The 18589-nt window shown below is 40.8% G+C and overlaps 2 protein-coding genes across 2 annotated transcripts in view; one reads left to right on the top strand and one right to left on the bottom strand.

The window, feature by feature from the left end:
- The first annotated feature begins 618 nt into the window (after positions 1-618).
- Positions 619-5327, top strand: exorh (extra-ocular rhodopsin). Its single transcript, XM_028582330.1, has 5 exons — positions 619-979; positions 1198-1366; positions 1561-1726; positions 2931-3170; positions 5199-5327. The coding sequence occupies exons 1-5, from the start codon at positions 619-621 to the stop codon at positions 5325-5327; spliced, it is 1065 nt and encodes a 354-aa protein (XP_028438131.1).
- A 972-nt stretch (positions 5328-6299) lies between these two features.
- plxnd1 (plexin D1) overlaps positions 6300-18589 on the bottom strand; it is a 65335-nt gene continuing 53045 nt past the window's right edge. Inside the window, exons 25-36 of the mRNA XM_028582171.1 lie at positions 17400-17598; positions 17145-17291; positions 16806-16962; positions 16342-16445; positions 13816-13879; positions 12544-12578; positions 11809-11913; positions 11472-11635; positions 11238-11385; positions 8447-8587; positions 8257-8331; positions 6300-7328 (exon numbers count right to left, since the gene is read on the bottom strand). Coding sequence (XP_028437972.1) covers positions 7212-7328; positions 8257-8331; positions 8447-8587; positions 11238-11385; positions 11472-11635; positions 11809-11913; positions 12544-12578; positions 13816-13879; positions 16342-16445; positions 16806-16962; positions 17145-17291; positions 17400-17598 — 1456 coding nt within the window. The 3' untranslated portion in view covers positions 6300-7211. The remainder of the gene's footprint in view (positions 7329-8256; positions 8332-8446; positions 8588-11237; positions 11386-11471; positions 11636-11808; positions 11914-12543; positions 12579-13815; positions 13880-16341; positions 16446-16805; positions 16963-17144; positions 17292-17399; positions 17599-18589) is intronic.

Consider the following 18589-nt stretch of genomic DNA (forward strand, 5'->3'; position numbering starts at 1 on the left):
AAGAGCTTGAGTGAGAGTGCATGCTATGAGGGCTATGCCCCACTGAGTCCTATTACACTTAAGGCTATGTTGAGCTCTACATTATACAGTGGTTAGGGATTAGATAGATAGATAGATAGATAGATAGATAGATAGATAGATAGATAATGTATTGATCCCCAAGGGCTCACAGATTAGGCTTTCACAGATGCAAATAAATTAGATTGCTCAAGAAATTTCATTTGTAGTCTGTCCACTCTGAACGGTTTAGATCACAAATAGGCTGGTTCTATCTTTGCCATCTCTAATCTTGAAAATGAACATACCACATAGCTATTTCTGGAGTTTTCTCCTGTAGTGATTTGTGTGGGGTGTATGTGAGAGAGAGGGAGACTAAAATTGAGTGTCTTAATTCCATCTCTGCTCCATGCAAGTTCCTAATCCGATCTGCTTGTTAAAAGGTGCTGTATCACGTAAAGGGGCTGCAGAGCACGTAAGATCCAGACGTCCTTTCTCCCCCATTTGCACTACGGCTGCACTACAAGACTCCCTCACAGTATTTTATTTTGACAAGAGGCACAGACTGTTGCATCCAGTGTTAAAGTCTTAGAGGAAGAAAAAACATCACCAACTGCAGCCATGAATGGCACAGAAGGACCCAACTTTTACGTCCCCATGTCTAACAAGACTGGGTTGGTTCGCAGCCCATTTGAGCACCCTCAGTACTACCTGGCTGAGCCCTGGAAGTACTCTCTTCTGGCTGCGTACATGCTGTTCCTCATCATTACTGCCTTCCCCATCAACTTTCTCACACTCTATGTCACCATCAAAAACAAAAAGCTGAGGACGGCTCTGAACTATGTCCTGCTCAACCTGGCGGTGGCCGACCTCTTCATGGTCCATGGGGGATTCACAGTCACTCTCTACACAGCACTGCATGGATACTTTGTCTTGGGGGTCACCGGCTGCAACATTGAGGGATTCTTTGCCACCTTAGGAGGTAAGAGATGGGGATGAGAAATTGTTTATAAATGTACCTTGTGTGTAAAATGCTTTCATTTAGATTTTGTGTCACTTTCAAATTCTAAAACATACAATTTTGAGAATATTAGCTGGAGTGTGAATACTTGAAATCTAAAATACTGTGTCTGTATAACTGTAATATCAAGTAAATGTGTGCTGTATTTAAATTTACACCTGCTTTATTTACTGTCTCAGGGGAGATTGCTCTCTGGTCTCTGGTGGTTTTGGCTATTGAGCGCTACATTGTAGTCTGTAAGCCAATGACCAATTTCCGCTTTGGGGAGAAACATGCCATCGCTGGGCTAGCATTTACATGGATCATGGCCCTGACTTGTGCTGTTCCCCCTCTGCTCGGATGGTCCCGGTACTGTTTGTTTCAATGTCTTGACTGTGCTTGCCAGGCTTTAAAACCATACAGACATTTTACTCACTGTTTGCACACTAAAGCACATCAGAGGTTACCTTTATTTACTTGCAGCACACTTACTCAAAGACACATAAAGTATCTAATACTGTGTGTGTGCTGGTGTTGAACTATTATTATGTGTGTGGATGCAGGTACATCCCAGAGGGAATGCAGTGCTCCTGTGGGATTGACTACTACACTCCTAAGCCTGAGATCCACAACACCTCATTTGTCATCTATATGTTCGTCCTCCATTTCCTTATCCCCCTTATTATCATTTTCTTCTGCTACAGTCGCCTACTCTGCACTGTGCGAGCGGTAAGAACCCCCTTGCCAGACAAAATATTAATAACAAGGATGTGATACCTTGTTTATTCTTGTCGAGAAATGCTTTTCTTTTTACCTTTTTCCCCTCCACGGGGAGGTTAGTAGCATCACAGAGCGGAGTCTCTAGCGATGTGAGGGATTTAGTGGCTCAAGGACACTTCAGGAGGGCAGATCTTTGCCAACATGGCAGCTTATACCCAACTCCTCTAGCTGAAGGGCAGTCTGCCTGCACAGTGTCGTCCTGATGGCCTCATTAATAATAGTTTAACAACATTAATAATGTATTAGCAGTCATTAATAGTTAAAAAAAATAATGCTGAAATTCTTTAGCTAAAGAGGCTATAATTTATATTTTTATATTAACAAATAAATGACAATGTGAAAAAAATGTTAAGGGGGTTGCTTGTCGTAATGAACCTACAGAGAATTATCCTGAATCTGCAGCTGCACTTTACTGTTTTAGTTCACTCTTATCACACCATCTGCTGCAACAGGCAGCGATTTTTTGTGAGAAAAAGCCCCAAAAACTTAATGCTCAGCACCGAATGGTAGAAAGACAAATTAGTGACTTGCTGGCGAACATAGTGAACCTTTAGAAGCTAAAGAGCCAGATATTTCCTTAAGTATTTAGTTGGCGAAGACCTAGCTGCAGTTTGTGGCTCTCATGTATTAAGGTAACAGTTACCTTTCTAATCCAAAAGTTTGGCTAGTATAGACCAAAAACAGCTAAGAGAGAGTGAATATTGGACTTACGTTCACAACTCCAAATGAATGATAATGTTGCTCCATAACTGCTATATGTGTTAATAAGCAACTGTTTGCTAACAAGTTCACAATAACACTTAAAAAGTGAAAATATATCAATCTGTTCTTTAAGGCTCAATTTGCAATTTCACACATAAATTACAGATATTTAAATTTGCATAAATAATTGTAGACTTAATAAAAAGTTAGCTGTTGTTTAACTACTGTGTTTGAAACTATTACAGATGAACAGCATGAGAAAACCCAACTAAATTACTGTAGATTTAACTGTTTCTAGTGTTAGTCCATTTATTAAAAGACCTGTCAGTCAGTTTGGTAGTTTCATCTTGTGTTTTTCAATTTTGGTAATGGGCTTACCCTTTTGTTTACATTTGGATTACAGATTCACTTAACTTCGATAAGCTAAAAACCTGCATCTGTGTGTTCTCAGGCTGCGGCCCAGCAGCAAGAGTCTGAAACCACCCAGAGAGCGGAGAAAGAGGTGACACGTATGGTTATCATCATGGTGATCTCCTTCCTGGTGTGCTGGATGCCCTATGCAACCGTGGCTTGGTACATCTTTGCCAATCAGGGAACTGAGTTTGGACCAGTGTTTATGACTGCTCCGGCTTTCTTTGCCAAGAGTGCTGCTCTGTACAACCCAGTCATCTACATTCTGCTAAACAGACAGGTCTGTGAACTGTGGCAGTTATAGTAACAATTTATGACATGTAATGCATTTTTATTTTCATACAGTACTATGACATTTTTATGACATTTCTATGACATTTTTATACAGTGCATTTTTATGACATACTATACTATGACATTTTTATGACATACTATGACTTTTTAAAAAAAATCATGAAACTTTTATGACATACTATACTATGACTTTTTTATGATATACTACTGACTTTTTGTGACTTTATACTATGACTTTTTATGACATACTCTACTATGACTTCTTTAAAAAACCTTTTTATGACATTTCTATGACTTTTTCATGACATTCTATACAATGTTTTTTTGTTTAAAACTATTGTATTGGGCATGTTTGCCCTTTAATAGAAATGATAGCTCAGACATGAAAGGTGAGAGAAAGGGGGAAGATACAGAAGTCCAAGGTTGGGAGTTTGATTCCCATCAGGAGCAAAAATAACATACTAAACCATGGCTTCTTTTTTCAACATACTATACTATTACTTCTTTCGACATAGTATAAGATTACTTTTTAATGACTTTTTTGACATACTATACTATGAATTTTTTATGACGTTTTTCCGACATGCTATACTATGACTTTTTTATGACTTTTTTGGACATACTATGCTATGACTTTTTTGGACATACTATAATATGACTTTTCATGATTTTTTCGATGAACTATATTACGACAATTGTATAGCTTGGTCTGTAAGAAAAATGGTTTAGGAGTCCAGAGTTGTGAGTTTGATTCCCATCAGAAGGGAAAATTGTACATTACTTTATGACTTTTTTCGACATACTATGACTTTTTTAAGACTTTTTTGGACATACTATACTATGAATTTTTATGACTATTTTTGACATACTATACTATGACTTTTATGATTTTTTCAACATACTCTACTATGAGAATTGAATAGTTCATTTTTTAAGAGGACTGGTTCCGGAGTCCAAGGTTGGGAGTTTGATTCCCATCAGGAGCAAAAATAACATACTAAACTATGACTTTTTCATGCCGTTTTTCCGACATGCTTGATGATTTGATTTTGATTTGATTGAATATGATTTTTTTTTACATTCTATACTATGACTTTTTTATGACGATTTTAATCATACTATACTATGACTTTTTATTACTTTTTTCGACATACGATACTATGACTTTTTTCTACATTCTATACTACTATTACTTCTTTCAACATATTAAACTGTGACTTTTTTATGTCTTCTCAACAACTTTTTTGGACATACTATAATATGACTTTTCATGATTTTTTCGATGAACTACATTACAACAATTGTATAGCTCAGTCTGTAAGAAGACTGGTTAGCGAGGCCAAGGTTGGGAGTTTAAATCCCATCAATAGCAAATAACATATTAAACTATTACTTTTTTTGACAAACTATACTATTACTTCTTTCAACATAGTATAATAAGAATTTTTAATGACTTCTTCGACATACTATACTATGAATTTTTTATAATGTTTTTCAACATACTATACATGTTTGCGTTAAATGGAAATGATAGCTCAGACATGAAAGGTGAGAGAAAGGGGGAAGATACAGAAGTCCAAGGTTGGGAGTTTGATTCCCATCAGGAGCAAAAATAACTATGGCTTCTTTTTTCAACATACTATACTATTACTTCTTTCAACATAGTATAAGATGGCTTTTTAATGACTTTTTTGACATACTATACTATGACTTTTTTATGACATACTATACTATGACTTTTTTATGACATACTATACAATACTTTTTATTTCTCACAAGTTCTCTCAAAGATACTTTAACTATATTTTGCTATGTAATTTTGTAATTTGAATTATTATTTTTATCTATCAACACATGCTAATCTTATCTTACATTTTGCTGATAATATTTCTGTACTTTTACTTAAGTGGGATTTTGAATCCTTAATTTATTGGTAGTTTGACTTTAAAGGATTTAAATACTTCTTCCACCAATGATCAACTGTGATTCTGATGTTCTTCTTTTTGGCCTACAGTTCAGAAACTGCATGATCACCACTGTGTGCTGTGGAAAAAACCCGTTTGGAGACGATGAGGCCAGCGCCGCTACAACCTCCAAAACTCAGACTTCGTCTGTCTCATCCAGCCAGGTGGCCCCCGCTTGACCGGTGCCCTCTCCTCCCCCCTTCAGTGTCCCATCTGTCCCTGCACACCTAGGGACCCACCACCGCAAAACAGCACCATGTTCATTTGGCCAATCCTCTTGACTTACATCTCCATGTGTCTTCACTGCACCGATACAACTGCACTTTTAGTGGGACTGACATACTCATGAGCCAGAATGAGTATTTTCAATCCATTTAATCATGGAAAGTGTTCAGCTGGCTTCACAGATTTGAACCCAGCATCAAGGGGGTGTTGTGTGATGATCCAACTGAACACATTTCAAGCTCCCCACTACCCAAAAACACATAATAGGTGAAAACAAACCGAACCGGATGATTTCATTCACATCAACTCTTGTTCAAGTAATTGTTGCAGATATATATCCCCAAAATGCTTTAAACAATCAATTTTATGATTACTTGTAATTGTGTAATTAGTCATGAATTTGTTTAGATATCTCAGATGATTTTTTGAGGCATCAGATGGGGCTGCCTCTTTCCTCTTTATGGTGAAGAAGCTGGGGTTGTTAGTTTGCTCTTGGCATTGACTGAGACATGAGTGTAAACAGATGGACCTGAAAAGAGCCTCTGCAGGGAGATGGCTCCTCCTGCAAGACAGTGGACGCTTATATATATATGTGTGTGTGTGTGTGTGTGTGTGTGTGTGTGTGTGTGTGTTGGATGTCAGACTGCCAGTGTGAGTATTACAGAAGTATGGGGATATTATTTGTTAATTGTGTAAAGGCTATGATCTTGTTGTTCTGTGTCCTGCAATAAAAACAAAGCTAAACATCTCAACAACTTTTCCCTAACACACATTTTCATAAGAACTTTTACAAGGCTCTCTGAGGAGTTCCAGATGCTACTTTGTGTGCTTTTGTGTGGCAAGCCAGATCATAATAGTTTTCAAATGCTGTTAAAATCTGTTATGCTGTAATGCATGTAGAAATTAAGCACTTTGAGATCCTTAGACACATTAAAATCCTAAATAATGTAATTTATTTCACAAACTCTGACAAGTCATTTGGCATCACAAATACAGTATCTCCATATATTGAGCTCACATTTTTTTTTCTCATAAATGTAAATTTCCCTCTTTTTAATTGGTCAGAATCCAACATGAAATTCATTCATTTACAAGCACACCGATCAACACTTCTATACTGATGTAGCTCTTCCCAGTGAACCACATTACATCTGACTTCATAAAGATCAGTCATTTATATTCCTCTCCCCACTCCTCCTCAACCAATCATTAACCTGCAAAGCACATTGGGACGTATTGTTCAAAGCACCAATGGGAGCACCCATCTTCACCAAGCACACCTGAGAACATTGCAGGCTTTAGGAGATGGGAGATGTTTATCGCTGTCCTTCTCTTACCCATCCTGATAAACAGGCCACTTGAAAGCATTATAACACATCTATAAATATTGCTATGGACATTATAATACAGTACAGTGCATCATTGGCTCGTTCCCTTAAGAAAAGGGTTCAGTGCGTTAAGATTGCTACCAGGGCTTACTGTAGGTCCCAGTAACTGTAAAGACATCCAGAAAAAGCCTCATCTCCAAGCCCCTACACCTTCCCTCTAAAGCACAGCTGAGCCAGACTGGAATTCTGTCTGTGTCATGGAGAAAGATTTGGGAAAATTGCTTGGCATTCCCAAATCAAAGGAGGAACACCTCGCAAATGTGTGACGCTTGGGAGGCAGGTTTAAGTCCTTTGCCACTTTTCCACACTTCTTATAGTCTGAGGGAATAATAATGACACTTATGAAGGCTAACACCTTAGTGGCCGACATTCCCAAGTAACTATGTAGGTAGGAGAAAGGCAGCTGTCAGCAGGAGAAAGAGATGGCTAGTAGAAAAGACACTGGCAGGTTCAGGCTTCGCTGCAGCACTCGTAGATGTTGTCCTCCACAAGGGCAATGACCTGCTCGAACTTGTGGTGCAGCTGAGTGCGACGTGCGGTGGGGTTGGACTCCAGAGCGTTCACCACCTGACCGAGGGAGATAGAAAAGAAATACGCAAGAAAGACTTTCAGTGGCTGTTGAGCTTTCATGCATCTATCTATCTAGGAGAGGGAGGCAATCAGCCACCTGCCTGGACATAGAAAGTTGAACGGGAGAATAGGGAGAGCAGCAGAAGAACAACTTGTGATGTGCTTCAGCCTCTTCTCCAGCCTTCACGCATGCCTCCACACCACAAAAGCCTTTGCTCTTCACATATTTACAAAACCCACATCTGCTCTGTTTTTCATGCCCAATAGTTGTCACGGTTTCAGTGGGATTTATAGGCTCTTAGCGCCAGTGTGCTACGAGGCAGAGCGAACTGAGCTCGGGCAAGAGAATAGGCAATCAGGGGCCATTCATAGGGCTCTGTGAATCAGAGTCTAAGCCCCCGGCCCACGTCAGTACAGTAGCATGACAGAGGAAAGCAGCTAAACGGTATTATCATGAGGGTGCTCCATTAAGGCACAGTCACCACTGACTAAGCTCTCCTGAGAATAGTCGTAGCAGTAAGGAAACATGGGGGAGGACAGCGGGGGCTTGAAGAGGGCTAGTTCAAAGAAAAACAGGAGATAAAAAGCAGCAACTTAACTGTGTCATTAAGCAGATAGGAGTGATGGATAAAGAAAGAGTAAACAGCATGCTGTATGCTTAAAGTGAAAGGTATACTGTGTGTGGGCTTGAAGGGAGGATTGGACACGTTTAAGAGGTTGTAAGGCTGTTTATAGTGTACTACATCTCTCAACACACACATGATCCTCTACACTGATACGTCACGCTCTGATACCCATCTGTGAAATTTAAAACAGCAAAAGGGGTTGACTGAGGTGTTGTGGCAGCAGAAAAGGGCCAGTTTAAACATGGGTAACATATCTAATCAGAAATACAGAGAAGTAACGTAGGAATCTCTTCCCTTACCTGGTTTCTGTATCTCTTGGCGTATTTGTAGATTTCTGTCAGGGCCAGGTTGGTGTTGAATTCATTTCTGTATTTCTACAGGATGAACAACATACTTATATTAGATTTCAAAATTAAACATGTATGTAATTACAGGCTTTTGTGGAGCCAGATCACTAACAAACAGGGACTTTCTGAACACTTTACTCACTCGGGACTCCTCAGCCAGGTGAGCATTCATCTCCTGCTCGCTAAGAGGGGCCATTTCCTGTATCTGCTGGTAGTAGCACTGCACTCTCTTCTTATACTCAGGGATCTCCTTGGCATACAGCAGCTTGTTGGTGGGGGAGTCCTGAAAAACAACAACATTTCAATCAGGACAGTTTTAACCACTTTTAGTTTAGTTTTTAGTTAGTCTGGTTCTTCCCATTTGATGATCTGGAACAAATCTGAGCAAGCTTGACACAGACTGTCCTTGTTCTCACTAAACCCCCCCTCCCCCTCACCTGGCAGAGCATGAGACACACAGCATTTGATGAACATGAAGACATCAAAATGTTAAAAATTCCTGTACAACTGAATGCTACAGCGGGAGGACTCTAAACGCAATCAAGCAGTGCTCTTCTGAGGTTTAATTAATAATTCAGTACTGGACCTCAGTCTTGAATGAAGAGGGTTTTTACATTATTGTGCAGTCTGCAATCAGGTGCCCCAGTAAGGAGCTGTTCAGTTAGACTGGATGTTATTTGTTCATGACCCTATCTTAACCAGTCTAAAATGAGACAATGGAGGGAGGGAACCATTTTTTTTCCGCACAACAGGAGACTCAAAAACTCAGAGTCAGAGAAGGAACATTCCAGTCTAAACAAATACTCCTTCATACCTCTGCCACTCTCTCCACAGTCACTTCAGGCTTTCGCACTGGTGCTTATTCAAGGAAGAAAAGTAGCGGGGCTAAGAGGTTGTGGGCATACTCCGGTTTTAATGGTGACTACTGTTGCGAGCGAGTGTTTGTAGGTCTTTGTGTGCTGTGTGCGAGAAAGAAAGGGACAAAGAGAAAGTAGGACAGGGAAAAAGAGAAGGCCAGCCTCAGCTTTCAGCATCAGTAAATGTGCTTACAACGCACCGTACATTTTTTTATGTGTCATGAGTTATTTGTGTCACCTAATGTGTTTGTTTGTTTGCATGTGTGTGCATGTTTGTGTGTGTTAATTTAAAGGTGGGGGGGGGGGGGGGGGGGTGTGTGGAAAGCCTGCATTCGTATAAGTTGCACCTTCTGATAGGGAAACCTCTCTCTTCCTGCCCAAAAGGTCACTTCCTGCTGCTCTCCCATCTGCCTGGTAACCCCCCTGTGACCCAGTGGCCCTCAATGTCTGCATCTCGCCAGATAAGAGGGTTTCCGTGGAAACAGCAAGCATTGCTTCATTTCCTATCCCTCTTTCTCACCCCTGCTGTGCTCCTGCTAATCCAGACCCCGTACCCTTCACTGCCCTGTCCCGGGGCCATCATACACACCCATGCAAAAAACAAGTGACTGTAAACACATCAAGGAAAATGTAGACGTGTATCATGCCAGTCTCCTTGACCTACAGGAGAGAACGTGGCTATATCCTTGAACCTGGTGACTCCACAATACGTGCACAGCCAGATGTGACATGTTAATGAGGACTGTGCAGAGTGTGCGAAAATGTCTCATTGCTGGAGGTTTTATGTATGCCTATGCATCCATAGGTATGTACCTGCCCACATGTACATGTGAATATTTCTGCTGTGAGTGTGCTGGCTCTTTGGCACTGAACTGAAGTATATAAATCAGACTGTTTCTCAGTGAAAGAGGAGCATCATTTGATGAGTCCTGAGCTCCCTCCAGGGAGGAAGCCAGTCAGAGAGAGACAGGAAGCAGAGCGTGCTCAGGGTCACGGTGTCTGAGGGATGAGACGGATTTGTGAGCAGCGAGGACATTGACATACAAGCACACACACACAAACACCGACAGACAGACAGACAGACACATGCATGAACACACACGCTCGCACAAAAAGAGATCCCTGGTGCTCATGACCTTGGATCAGCCGACTCTGCTGAAATAACATGAAGAGAGGTAGATGGAGCTGACAGTCTGAAGGCTTAGGGATGAGGGTTCACAGGGGGACTCGGGAGGTGTGTGTGTGTGTGTGTGTGTGTGTGTGTGTGTGCGTGTGTGTGTGTGTGTGTATGTGTGGTCAAACTCCTGGAGAGACATGAGGCAAATTTAATGCATGAGGTGTAATGGACAAGTGTGTCAAAATTTGTACGCCTTCTCAGAGTCATAACTCAAATTTTAACACACAGACATGATACACACATTTCTTTGATTCAGCGTGACTAACACTTCCCAATGACATCATTATCTCTGATGTCCATAACAAATAAACATCCATAAATCTGCTTAGAAATCAAAAGGTGCTCCTTATAACTCCAGAATTTGCTTGAGAATTATGATGTTTTTATGTTCTCTTCAGTACCATAATAATCCAGTGATAGTTGTCTGTACATCCATGGGTACACTGCAGATAGGAACTGTGAATATCTAATTCGGCATACTTTTAATGGTGCCAATTTTCAAATATAGGCTAAAAAAAAGCTATCTATCTATCTCTGCAGCTATCTAAGGAGTATACAGAAGTGTCAGGAGACACAGTTCTCTTAATTTTGTCTGAGGGGGGGAGAGAGAGAGAGAGAGAGAGAGAGAGAGAGAGAGAGAGAGAGAGAGAGAGAGAGAGATCCCGATTTCAAAGAGATGAATGTAAATTTAAAATTAAACATTCTCCTGGGAGAAGGAGACACACACACACACACACACACACAATCACACACACACACACACACACACACACACACACACACACACACACACACACACACACACACACACACACACACACACACACACACACACACACACACACACACACACACACACACACACACACACACACACACACACACACACAGAAACTAACCTTTCCCAGCTGCAGGTCAGAAATGGAGCAGGCGTCTATGAAGGCTTGGGCGATGACAGACAGACAGGCGTCCATGTGATCCGTCTTCTCAATGTCAAACACAAACTGAGGATTCTTCAGGATGTTCACCCAGAAACGCAGAGGTAAACTGCAAAGACAGGGAAAGGTAGGCTTTTAAAGCACTTACACAGGGAGGTGACCAAAGGGGACTTTATTCAGAGTTTAAATGTCTACCTGTTGGTTTTCCAGATGTGCAGGGTGTCTGGGTCTGTGATGCCCCGTTTGTCAGCCTGCTCCTCCAGGAAGTCAAAGAAGTATTTGATAGCCAGAGGGGGGCGGTCTGGGGGGATGCTGAGGATGGCTTGAAAGAGGTCATCCAAAAACTTCTGAAGAGTTCCCTGTGGAGGTAAAGAAATAAGGCGGCTCATGCTTACGTAGAGATATGGTTTCATGGGATGTGGGAGTTTCTAGATGACTCCTGAGGCTAATATGGGCCATAAAAAAATTAGCTGTAACTTAAGTCTTAAGTAGTTTGTAGTGTTGACAGCATTGTCTTGTTTCTTGTGTTCACCTTGGTAGACAGCAGGCGTGTCAGGTAGATTTCAGGCAGGACCTTCTTGCGGTGGCTCTGCCTGTGTGACCTCTTGGTTTCTGTTAGGTCATCATGAGGTAGGACCTGAAAAATCAGAGGCCACAGGTCAACATACTGCACACAGGTTAAAGCAATAAACCCCGTCATAAGAAGCTCAATGAATGCTCTACTGTCTCAGCTGTCAGAGGGGAATTTTCTGTTTCTTGCATTAGACACATGATCCAGAAATCACATCAGGGTATTTTGAAGCCCTATATAAAATACAGAATTGGGGAAGTGATGGGAGTTGGGGAATTCTCGTGTTTTTCTCTGGTTACTGTGTACAGGATCATGTCTCTGACTTGCCCATACAGGTTTTAAAAGAGATAGGGGAAAAGAAAGAAGCAGTCAAAATCCACCTACTTGTGTCAAAAAAAGATCACAGAACTGTCGTGTAAAACTAACTATTCACCCGGAAAATTATGTTTCAAGGAACTCATTATTCTAAAGTCAAAGGGCCCATATCTTGGCTGACGTTTATAAAAGAGCTTAAGCGGCATTAGTGCTGTCATGTCCTTTCAGCAGCTTTCCTTTTCACCTCCATTCACCCCCCATTCTCTCTGTCATCATGCCTGCTCCGGGCTGACTAACAGTGGCACACACAGGAAAAGCTCTGGTAATAAACTCAGAGCGCACTTATAGAAACATTTTGATTACCTATGAGGAGGTACTCACCAAGTGTACATACTTCTCTGTATCCAGATCTTTAACTAAGGAGAAAAAAAAAAAAAAAAAAATACAGCTTTAAACAATGTGCAATCAGCAAGGTGGAGACCTGAGTGAATGAGAGGAGACAGGAGGAGGGAGCACAGAGGAGTATGACAGATAGAAGGGAGAAAATAAAACACAGGAGGAAGATTGACAGGAGAGAAAGGGAGATAGAGTACAAGTGAGAGGAGAAAGTGATTAAGGTGGACTGTGGGTTGGTAGAGGAGGGCGCTGTCTGAGAGAATGAAAGAGAAAGATTACGAGTGAAAGGAGAGAGAAAAGACAGAGATTATGGGAGACAGACACACAGAGTCTGTGATTGGTTCTGGAGCCGGCGTAATGAGATGGTAATGCTCGGCCAGCGCTGTGAAAGAGCATTAAACCTTGCTGGTTTATATATAGATCTAAACAATAACACACCCGTGTGCATGTATGAAAACATATAAATACCCAAATACATTGACGCATGTCCAAACACAAGCTCACAGAAGACAAACATACAGTAAATTATTGCACACATACACCAGCACAAACAAAGACAGGCATACACACAAACACAACAGCATTGTGAGTGTGTTCTCATTACAGCTGGCTCTGCCAGAGATGCTCCTGCCCAGCGGGCCTCAGTCCAGACCCTCAACACTGATCACAGGCAGGCAGGACAGTGTTTTATATTTGCCAGGGGGCACTACAAGCTCATAACGCTTTGAAGCTGGAGCCAGGTTTGGTTCACATAAGCCTATTTTTGGCCCACTATGAATGAGAGGAGAGACTTTGATGGACAGAGCCTGAGTAGAATTGAGCTCTGGTCTGGTACTGATTATGTAAGGTAGACCCTAGACGAACGAACGGACAAGCCCATCAAAAGCTGCATGTAAACTCATCTGTCAACAGGCAGAGCAGTCATCATGTTCCAAGTTGAGGTTAGACAATGGGCCCATTTGTGTTGCATTTTTTCCACAAGCTGACATTTGCTAATGAAATACATGTATAACTCAGAAATAGAGCTCTGAATGAAGAGGTAGCATAATTACTGTGCAAAGCAGGAGTGTTGTGATTTATTAGGTGCGGGTGTGTTTAGATGCCCGCTGTGTCTTTTTGGGGACGGTAGGGTGTGTGGTTTCATGCATGTTGACATTAATGTATCGTGTTCTCGTAAGCAGGTAAGCATGTGCATGTGTTTCCTGTGATCAAGTGAGTGTGTGTATTTATCCAAGTGTGTGTGACAAAGTGACGTACCTCTCCCCAGGGTGTTGTCTCTCTTGTCTTTCATGCTCATGGCCAGCGATGCCCCCTCTGGGATCTGTGAAGGGAGAGAAAAAGGAGGAAGGGAGGGAGGCAGGGAAGAAAGACGAAAGAGGACAGAGGGCACAGGGCACAGGGTCAGGGGTGAGCTGGGGTGCACCAGAACAGCATCATTAAGCATGCCCTCGAGGGGAATGTGGTGTTGAGAGGTGTGTATGTTTATGTGTGTGCTTGTGTGTCAGTCTTGCATGCATCTAGAGTGGTGGCAAGTCTGCAGGAGCCTGGCTGGGCTCATTAAAGTCAACCTGCGGTGAAATGGATTGAACAGCCTTGCCAGTGAACCCAGACTGTTAGTACATGCTGCAGCTCAATGCTTTCACAGCTTTGTCACCATGGCTCAGCAAAAACTAAACAGAGCACTTAACAAATACAGGTAAAGGGTCAAAGGTCAAGGGTCACCGAACGACTGTTTACTCATTCACAAATGAACGCAGACGTAAGCAAACACACATTAACACATAAAACATTCTTAATCGGATACCATTAAGAACTGCTTTAATTACTTGTTGCTAGGTTATTTTCTTTATGAAAAAATATTGAAGTTAGTGTAAAAATAATATCTATAGATATATGAAGATAATTATTTATACAGTATATATATATATATATATATATACATTTAATTATCAATATTAGATTATACATTCTTATTGTTTTTATGATGTATTTTAATTGATGTATATGGGTGCATATTATTATTATTATTATGATTAGTAGTAGTAGTAGTAGTACTAGATTAGTAAACTAGTAACCTATATTGAATTTGTAAGTGATGATTACAAAATGCAATTTCCTGCATTGTAGTGTGCAGCATGTAGTAATTATTACAGTACATTTTAATGCATGATTAAGTATCTTAAATAAATAAAATCAGCTCTTATTATTTCAAATCTCAGTATGTAATTTCATTATGTATTTAAACAAAAATGTTTAAATACATACAAAAATACTCTGCTGTAAATAAACAGACAAATAATGTGTCTGATCCCCCCCCCCTCACAATAGAAGATTATAAACTATTTAAAATTTTTTACAATGACATCCATCTCCTTCATTGAAAAATCCAGAATCTATGAATATGGAAATATTGTTTATTTTGAAAGTGTAACTGCTGGACACAAGATGTCTCCTTGAATGTCAAGTCCCTCCTGAGTGTGTGTGCAGTGGAGGTTTCAAGTTTCCACATCACACTTGTGTACCCCCTTTCAACAGATGAATGTGAAAACACTCTGCACAGTCAGGGTCACACATCAAAGTGAAGAAACAATAAGCAAAACACATTTTTGAGCAGAGGGGGGCCATTTAGTAACTACTGAAAAATTATTTGCAATTCAAACACTGGCACACTCTTTTCTTTTCAAAATAACTTACAAGTCACTAGTTTATCATTTACAAGTACTCCGCTTAGTATTAAGTTGTCAAAACAGACTATAAAAACCTTGCTAATGAATTTGAACAACCATTATTAATGACTTAGACTTTAACAGTTAACAAAACATATACAACAAATAATTATATTCTCTCCATTAGGAATGTGATTCATTTCACCTGAATATTTGACCTCCACTGTGCAGAATGAGCTAAGTGCAGAGTTTGTTATTACATTGATCTGCTGAAGGGGGAAAGTTTCTCTGGTCTCACCTTTAAATCTGAGTTAATAATAATAATTTGGACATGCAAGCAGGATCTTTTCTGTAAAATAGGAGACGAGGAGAAGTTTTTTTTTCATTTTTACATTTTTGGGCATTTCTGCCTAAACCTCTGCACATGCACGCCGACTCCACCAACCGAGCTAACCAGCCACAGGCAAAAACATTTTTAAGAGTTTTCTTTTAATAGATCTTCCTAAAAAGATGATTTATTAAGTACAATTATGACGAAATTGTCATTTGGATATTACCTGATGAAGACTAGTAATTATATTTAATAAATAATCTTTTTGGGAGCATCTATTTAGTGTTTTGGCGCCCTTTTCACTTGAAACTTTTGAAATGAACAATATTTGCATATTCATAGGTTCTATTAATGAGGTAAAATAGGTAGATTTTAAGAAGGTAGGTAATCTATCTATCTATATCAACTGTTTTTTTGTAAAATGTTAGCTAATTACTGTATTCATTACACTGTATACTGTATGCCTAAATGCAATCTGCAGAAGCACCTACAACTAACTGACAGCCACTTAGAAACAAAGAGTATCCTCCCACCCATGGACAGCCGGTGACACCATTTACAAGATGTTCTCACCTTTAACACCCTCACTGTTGTTGTTACAATATATACAGGTACGCAATGACAACACCTTTCATAGGATTCTCACACACACACACACACACACACACACACACACACACACACACACACACACACACACACACACACACACACACACACACACACACACACACACACACACACACACACACACACACACACACACACACACACACACACACACACCTGGTAATGGAAGACAGTGTTGAGTTTCTTTCTGCCATCTTCCATCAATGAGGAGTTATCCAGGTCCTGCAGGACCTTACTGTTGCTGCCAGAGTCAAACCACTCTGGAGAGAAAAGAGACAGGAGAAGGGACGAGAATGATATTAGACAATTTCATCCTAAATTTGGAAAAGAATATGCGAGACAGAGGGCAGCCGTGCGCTAACTCTCTGTGTCATGACCTGTGGAAATATTCTTACGCCATTAATCAAATCAGCTCTGCAGGCTCCACAGCTTTTGAAAGCAATAACTCTTTGTAATTATGACTGTACACTCTCCTCCATGCATTCTGTCATTTATTATATTGCAGCCTCAGGTTAGTTGAACTTCATGAGAGGAATTGACCTTTTACAAAGGAGATTACTATATCTCAGAAGGTAGGGGAGGGGAGCGGATGAAAATAATCAGTGAAAATGTGCTCTTACCCAGGTCAACATCCTCTGCTCTGGGCCACTGGGAGAATGGCAGGTTTTTATAAAAGGATTCTAGGATTTTTTCCTTAACCTGGCAGATTGTGTCTGTATTCATAACCCTGACAGACAGCGAGTCCATGCCACAGCCCTGGAAGGACACATTGATGTTCTGCAAAAATAAAGAAGAGAGCAATACATTTCAAACTTTGCAAAGTTTGGAATTTCCGCATGACTAAAACTTTCTGGCAGTCAACTTAATTGAACGTGTAGGTTTGACATTGACCTCTCTGAGCTCTTAAAAACAAAACTGAGGGTGTGAAAGATGAAGTGAGAGTGTGCGAGGTATCAGACCTGTGGCTTGGCCTCAATGTTTTCGCGGAGCAGCCACTCCTCATTGAGGGTGTAGCGGGCCTTCCCTGTGATGGCGTCTATGGAGCCCTTGTTGATCTGCTGCTTGATTGCGCACAGCAGCAGGAAGAAAGGCTCACCCACTGTTTCCTGAAGATTGTTGCAGAGAGGTGAAGTCAAAAATCAGATATGTGGTAATTCTTTTTTAATCAAGCCTCCCTCATAACTTTGCTGAGACTTCTTATTTTCCATCCCCACCTTAAGGTAGCTGTACATGCAGATGGACATCCAGTTGGTCAGCATTTTCTCCACAACAGACTCGGTGCGGCGCAGCATCAGTTTGGGGTTCTTGGAAGCCGAAGCATCAATCAGGTCCACCAGCAGATCTTTCATGATACTTGTGTAGTACTCAAGCTTACCATGAAGGGCGATGGTGAGCAGAGACGCCAGGCTGCATCTGGAAGGTGAGAAAACAGATTAGCAGAGGAGACAGATGAGCAAAAACATGCTCTTGCAAACATGCCCTGTCAGTGCACGTGTGGTCAATGGAGATTTTAAAATAACTACATTACAGAAACAGCAACAAGGTTTTGTCCTCCCCACGGCACCTGTGACTGGAGAGCCAAATAAAGGACTGATCTAATGCAGGGAGTGTCTGGGTGAGTAATACCAGAGGTGCAGGGGATTTCCCTAACAAAGCCCCTTTAATCCAGGAGAAGGGCCACATCAGTTAGTAAGTGCTGACGCTGAGCTGGGAAAGGGATGTGGTCTTGCCTCTGGAATCTTTCCCTGAATGTCCACAATGACTGGCCAGTTTTAGGACATCAGGACCAAAACAGCTACACTGATAAACGACCAAGCGTTTACAAAGCTGGAGCAACCACTTTTCTGAACAGTAAACATATTTTTCTTGTGGTAAACACTGGAAAAATAGAGACACCTTCTGTATACAATGTAATGTAATTCAACAGCCATACAATAAATACTACGGCACTATAAACATTTCACTTTACTTTTTTTTAAGACTACTACTTTGGTTGTTTAAGTGAGGAGTTAAAATATTAAATCAGCATTAATATAATTTTTGGCCACTGCTCTGTTTTGCTCTCCACCAGCTTCTGAGAAATATATCTGGGATTTTAGGAAGCATTTGTTCCACTATGATCACCCACCAGCTAGTTGCTAACTTTGTCTGTCTGCCGTTTGGTCGTGGGCAGGTAGTGTACAGTGGGTTTTCAGAGGCTTTTCGGTGAAAACAGTTGCCAGTTGGGGCTTCAAACAAGGTTGATGAGAGTGAACCAAAACAGTAAAGATGTGGGCCATAAAACAAAAACAATGAGCTGAAAGATGGTAAGCTGTGTAGAGGTGAAGGTGATATTTTTTTTGTGGGTTTGTTACTACAAGTGACACCTTATGTGTCGCCATTTCATCCCTTGTTAATAAAAAAT

This window comes from Perca flavescens, chromosome 7 (assembly GCF_004354835.1).
Source record: "Perca flavescens isolate YP-PL-M2 chromosome 7, PFLA_1.0, whole genome shotgun sequence".
Taxonomy (NCBI): domain Eukaryota; kingdom Metazoa; phylum Chordata; class Actinopteri; order Perciformes; family Percidae; genus Perca; species Perca flavescens.

Bases quoted from the DNA above. Each gene is read 5' to 3' on its own strand.
- exorh (XM_028582330.1), top strand. From the start codon at position 619: ATGAATGGCACAGAAGGACCCAACTTTTACGTCCCCATGTCTAACAAG. The intron at 1,367-1,560 runs GTACTGTTTGTT...GTGTGGATGCAG, and splicing joins CCTCTGCTCGGATGGTCCCG to GTACATCCCAGAGGGAATGC. The intron at 1,727-2,930 runs GTAAGAACCCCC...GTGTGTTCTCAG, and splicing joins TACTCTGCACTGTGCGAGCG to GCTGCGGCCCAGCAGCAAGA.